Here is a 5,806-nt window from a genome sequence, read left to right as displayed (position 1 = left end):
TGACTAAAAAGATTCTGCTGGTTCTACCAGAGCCCCCCCCCCCCTCGGTAAATGTATTCAGTGATTTAAGCCGAGCTGATCCTCGTCTCTCCCCACAGCTCTCAGATGTGAGACAGACAGCGGGCCTGACCTCTGGGCGCCGGCCAAGGTCAACCGAGCCTCAAACTGTTTGAGCTCCGCATCACACGCCCACCGCCGCCGAGATCAAACGCTGCTGACAACGCCCAGCTGACCAATCAAACGCAAGCTCGGTACGTGTGAAACTTCCCACATTCATCGTGCACTTCGATCCCGTGCTGATTGATTGATGCTTCCTTTGCTAATCTGATCAGATTGAGACGTGCTCAAGTGTATTTGATGGAAAGTTTGGCACAGAAACGGAGGCCTCGCCGCGGTTCGTCCAGACGTCCCACGGAGGCCTCGCCGCGGTTCGTCCAGACGTCCCACGGAGGCCTCGCCGCTGTTCGTCCAGACGTCCCACGGAGGCCTCGCCGTTGTTCGTCCAGACGTCCCACGGAGGCCTCGCCGCGGTTCGCCCAGACGTCCCACGGAGGCCTCGCTGCGGTTCGTCCAGACGTCCCACGGAGGCCTCGCCGCTGTTCGTCCAGACTTCCCACGGAGGCCTCGCCGCTGTTCGTCCAGACGTCCCACGGAGGCCTCGCCGCGGTTTGTCCAGACGTCCCACGGAGGCCTCGCCGCGGTTCGTCCAGACGTGCCACGGAGGCCTCGCCGCGGTTCGTCCAGACGTGCCACGGAGGCCTCGCCGCGGTTCGTCCAGACGTCCCACGGAGGTCTCGCCGCGGTTCGTCCAGACGTCCCACGGAGGCCTCGCCGCTGTTCGTCCAGACGTCCCACGGAGGCCTCGCCGTTGTTCGTCCAGACGTCCCACGGAGGCCTCGCCGCTGTTCGTCCAGACGTCCCACGGAGGCCTCGCCGCGGTTCGTCCAGAACTCCTTTATGATTTCTTTAAATCCCGTTTAAAGCTTGTGTTGCCAGGGCGTGTTACACGAAGCTACTCTTTCTGGGTTTGAGTTTCATCAGTGCACGATCAATGAGCAGTTCACGAGCGCCACCTCGTGGCAGGAAGCATTAGAGCAGCGCTGAGGTCGGCCGAGGCGTTTCATGCTGCACCTTTGTGGCCTGCGTGACGAAATGAACGACGACACATGCAGCAGGGTTCCCCGACACGTTCCACCCTCCGAGAACCAAGCAAGCTTGTTTTTAAAGACGTGGATCCACGTGAACGAATGATCACACGGACACACTGCGCTAACCTTCACCTCACGCACCGCGAGGAAGCTCCTGTCTCGACAAGTCCGCCTTCACTGTGTGACTTTATCTTAGCTCGGGGAAGGCATTCCAGTCCTTCCTCACACGACACACACACACACACACACACACACACACCCACACACGCACACGCAGGGAGCACTTTGCACTTGTTTTTAGGGCGTGGTTGCTGCTGTGCAAGCAAGAGCACCAGGGAGCAGCCATGATGACAGGCGGTGAAAATATGAACCTCTGATTCTCCAGCGCCAGTTTGACAGCTGATTACATGCAAATGATGATGATGATGATGATGATGATGATGATGACGATGACGAGAATGGCACAAAGCTTATGCATAATGACCTCCTTTAGTCGCCGTTTTAATATGTGCAGCACAAGCTAACCCAGATCACTCCGAGGATGCAGATCATTTCAATCGGATCAATTATTCATAGACGAGATGACAGGGCGGCTCGATCCGTCTCCACGCGCAGAAACATGAACTAGAGGGCTGCTTCTTAATGGATGATGAGCAGCTTTAAATGGGCAGAAGCCCTCGTCAGCCGTTTGCTGCCTTTGATTCAGGAGTCTTCCTCCTCTTCCTCTTCCTCCTCCCCTCAGCTGTAAGAGTATTTCAAAGTTAAAGGTAGGCAGGAGGATAACTGGAAAGAGAGAGAGAGCATGTATTATTGAGAGACGGGGATCTCAGGATGCCCCGAGCTCCCCTCAGCTGTCCATGGATTTATCTGTGTGGAGATTCAATCCCAAACCTGAGAGGCTGAATAGTTCGGTGCAGGAAAACCTGGACCGACGGAAGATTGAGATTTTGTTTGATCAGTTCGTCAGGAACAATGAAACCTGAGCCGACAGAGGAAAACGTGCTGCAAGGCGGCGAGCAGAGGGAAGATCAATCACGGAGCAAAAAAGAACTATATTAAGAAACGCTGAGATATCCGCACCAATAACGGGGGGGGGGGGCTGTCTAATGGGAGCAGACGTTTTATCCTCAATGTGAGATGTTCAGAGAAATGAATTACGTTTCTTATTTCCTCAGAATAGAAGAAAAACAAAACATGTTGCATAAACTAAGACAAACAAAAATAAAAGTTATATTATTATACTGAAATAATGAGAGGAATCTATTATTCTGGGGAGAAGCAGAGACCTCAAAGTGCCCCCCCCCCCCGTGGCATCGCGTTAGAGCCTGACATCTTTTCATCTTATCATTGATGCATGCAAATCAGTGATTTTTTTTAGCATCCCTTTTGTCGTTTCTCTCTTTCAGCCAACGATCGGTCGATTCTCGCTTCAGAACCGCTGAGGCTGTTCTATCGACCCGTCAGCCGCCGTCATTTCCTCATCGACGCGCTGCCGAGATCAATGGTGAGGTCGAGAACGATCGCTTTAACTAGGCCAAGCGACGCCTCCTGCAGCTGTCACACGGCGTGCTCGCCGTCCGTCAGCGTGAACGCAAAATAACACGTTTGAAATTTGACCCTTCCCGACTGGAGCATTCGTTTGCACCAAAAGTACATTTTGATCTGTAAAATGTAAAATGTTGCTGAATATCATCGTGATCGGATGTTTGAGCAGGTGCAGTATAACTATATAACAGTATAACTATACAACAGTATAACTATATAACAGTATAACCAGTATAACTATATAACTTCCTGGCTGACAGCGTTAGACCGAAGACAAGAACAGAATTTGAAGTATTTCTGCGTATCCGTGAAATCTGAAACCTCCTGCGTGTCTGACTTTGTCCGTCATTCCTGACACGATGTTACTTTGATGTAAGAAGAACAAAAATACTGTCCCATCAGCAGGAAGCAGGACGATCCGCTTCCCGGGAGGAACGGGCCAACATTCCTCAGGGATGCTGCTGTCAGGAAGGGGTTAACGGTTACCGGCGCTCCGCGGCTCCGGTGAAGGCGTGTTTTCCACACCCTGGAACCGACACACCGATTTGTTGCACATATTTGAGCTGCGATGGAAACACACCCATCCTCTTGTTGACAGAGGGATGAGACTAGTTCCTGACACGCGGGGGCGCTGTCGCCCCGCGCGAGCTCCTCCGGGTTCGACACACGAACGCAGCCCGTGTGTGCGTGTGTGCGTGTGCGCGCGTGTAGCGTGCGTATCCAGTGAACATTACCCGGAGACGGACGGAGACGGTTTTTGACCGCACCGATGCGTGCGGGCGGCGGATCCACGGAGTTACCGGAGGAATCATCGCACGGCCGCGCCGGTACAATGACGGAATAATCCGAGGAGGCGTTCGGCGAGGCTCGACTAAGCACCGTTCTGTTGGACCGCGGGGGGGGGCACGGCTGCTGGCGACGAAAATGTCGGGAAAAATAGAGAGCAAGCAAGGTAAGAGCTGCCCGGCTGGAGTCCGCCTCGGCGGGACGCGTAACGGACCCGCGCCGGCCCCCCCACCGGCCCCGGCGGGCTAAAGGACGGGGCTGCGGGCCGCGCTGACGGGGGGCTGCTGGTCGCTGGTTTTCGGGGTAAATGGAGGCTTTATTGGGCCTTGCGGGACGTTCCGTTGAAATGACGCGTCACGGCAGCAGGCGGCTGGATTCCGCCCGCGTTCCTAGTCGGGGCGGTTGTTTTTATTTACCCCCCCCCCCCATTCACAGCTGGCTAACCTTTGAGATGGTTTTCTAACGGATGCTAGCCACGGCTAAGTGTTAGCTTCACTAGCTAACGCGTTCACGCCCAATATTGTCGTGCGTGTTTGTGTTGACTCGAACGCTGCGCACGTGGCAGCTTTCTGGGTGCTTCTGACGGGCTCGGACCCGAGCAGGGACGCTGCTTGCCCGCTAGCCCCACGGCTGTCGGTGATGAAGCGGGCGGGGGCGGGGGGGGGGGGGGGGGGGTCATCCTCCCGTGAGCCCGGTCATCCTTCACAGCCGGTAAAGTTTCCGAGTCCTCTCGTCTTGTAGACAGATGACTAAACATGGTCACGGAAAGTCCGCTGCACGTCAGCGGGGTTCTGCCGTGTGGGGTTAAAGGTCAGAGCGTGTGGGGTTAAAGGTTAGGCCGTGTGGGGTTAAAGGTCAGGGCGTGTGGGGGTTAAAGGTCAGGGTGTGTGGGGTAAAGGTCAGGGTGTGTGGGGTTAAAGGTCATGTGTGCGTGGGGGCAAAGTTCAGGGGGTTAAAGTTCATGGTGTGTGTGTGGGGTTAAGGGTCATGGTGTGTGTGTGGGGTTAAGGGTCAGGGTTACCATAGCATGCAGATAGAGGACCCCGTGGACACGGAGCTGCAGCAGGAGACTGATGGACTGTCGTCACCAGGAGTTTCATCACCACGGCAACCCCCTGGCCTGGTGCTCCATGGAACGAACCTTTAAGGGTTGTTTGATCTTCACTAGAAAGGAATCTACTTGGGATTGCTGAAATGGAGCGTTTGCAGATTAGCATCTTTATTTTCCCACAGATTGGGATTGTTAGCCTGCAGACTGCTCTCTCTCTGGACAGTCGATGGATCCACCTGGCCCTTATTTTAGCCCCCCCCCCCCCCCCCCCCCCGCGTCTACCTGCGTATTCGCCGTTAGGAGCTGAGCTAAACCGAGTCGTTTCCCGGGCATTCCGAGGGGCTGAAGCTGAAGCGTAGCTCGTTTCGGTGGCTTCGTGTTTGCTGAGCTCTTTCTGAAATGTCAGAAATAGTGAGCGCTGTCCATCACCTAAACGCGGAGGAGGAGCTAAAGTAATGTGATTACAAAGGCTCCCCCGGATGATTGTGCTTCCTCACGTCGCACCGGGCTAGCTCCTGCTCTCGGTCTGAGGTTAGACAGCATTTCATCCTCCCACAGAATGAGAGGTTTGCTGCTCCCATTCAGTTTTAGCCCTGCTGTAATTAGTTGTGTGTGTGTGTGTGTGTGTGTGTGTGTGTGTGTGTGTGTGTGGGCTACAAGAGGGAAGGATTAGATCTGGTGGGCGGAAAGAAAGAGGGTGGATATGGGTAGAGGCGTGATGGGAATCGAGTTCCTCCATGGAGAGGATGGATGGATGGATGGATGGAGGGATGGGTGGATGGATGGATGAGCGTTTTCAGACGCTCGGAACAATGGAGTATAACGCCTGAACAATTTCCCGAAACATCCTTAACGTCTTCCGAGGACCGGAAGACGTTCCTTTATGTCACGTAGCTTAGAACGACTTCGTCCGCTCGTTCCTGTAGCGAGTCGCCTCTCCAGGACTCCAGCAGCTCAGACGGCTTCCCTCAGACCCGGGACGGCGTTTGTTTGTTTCATACGAGGAAGACAACGGTGGGACAACGATGAACGGCGAGCTGGGGCTCACGTATAGCTAGCTCAGGAGGAGATTGTTTCTATTGATTGTTCGTCTTTGGGCTGCTGCTAGCTGCTGCTAGCTGCTGCTAGCTGCTTTCTCTCGGCTTTGGTTTGAGCTGCACTCAAATGTTGTTTTATGCAGAAAAAGAGACGCCGGACCTGCGGAGAAGGTCTCTGATTTGGACCCTTGTCTCTCCTCCGAGCTGTTTCCCTCTGAAGCGCTGTGCAGCGCCGCTGG

The 5,806-nt window shown here is 54.7% G+C and overlaps 1 protein-coding gene across 1 annotated transcript in view; it reads left to right on the top strand.

Annotated features, from left to right (window-relative positions):
• Positions 1-357: 357 nt before the first annotated feature.
• The window catches only part of rapgef1b (Rap guanine nucleotide exchange factor (GEF) 1b), a 10,543-nt gene continuing 5,094 nt past the window's right edge, over positions 358-5,806 (top strand). The window contains exon 1 of the mRNA XM_068753123.1: positions 358-870. Within this exon, the coding sequence (XP_068609224.1) occupies positions 358-870 (513 nt within the window). The remainder of the gene's footprint in view (positions 871-5,806) is intronic.

The sequence above is a fragment of the Brachionichthys hirsutus genome, chromosome 19 (genome assembly GCF_040956055.1).
Source record: "Brachionichthys hirsutus isolate HB-005 chromosome 19, CSIRO-AGI_Bhir_v1, whole genome shotgun sequence".
Lineage (NCBI taxonomy): Eukaryota > Metazoa > Chordata > Actinopteri > Lophiiformes > Brachionichthyidae > Brachionichthys > Brachionichthys hirsutus.
This window is presented reverse-complemented; position numbering and strand designations above follow the sequence as displayed.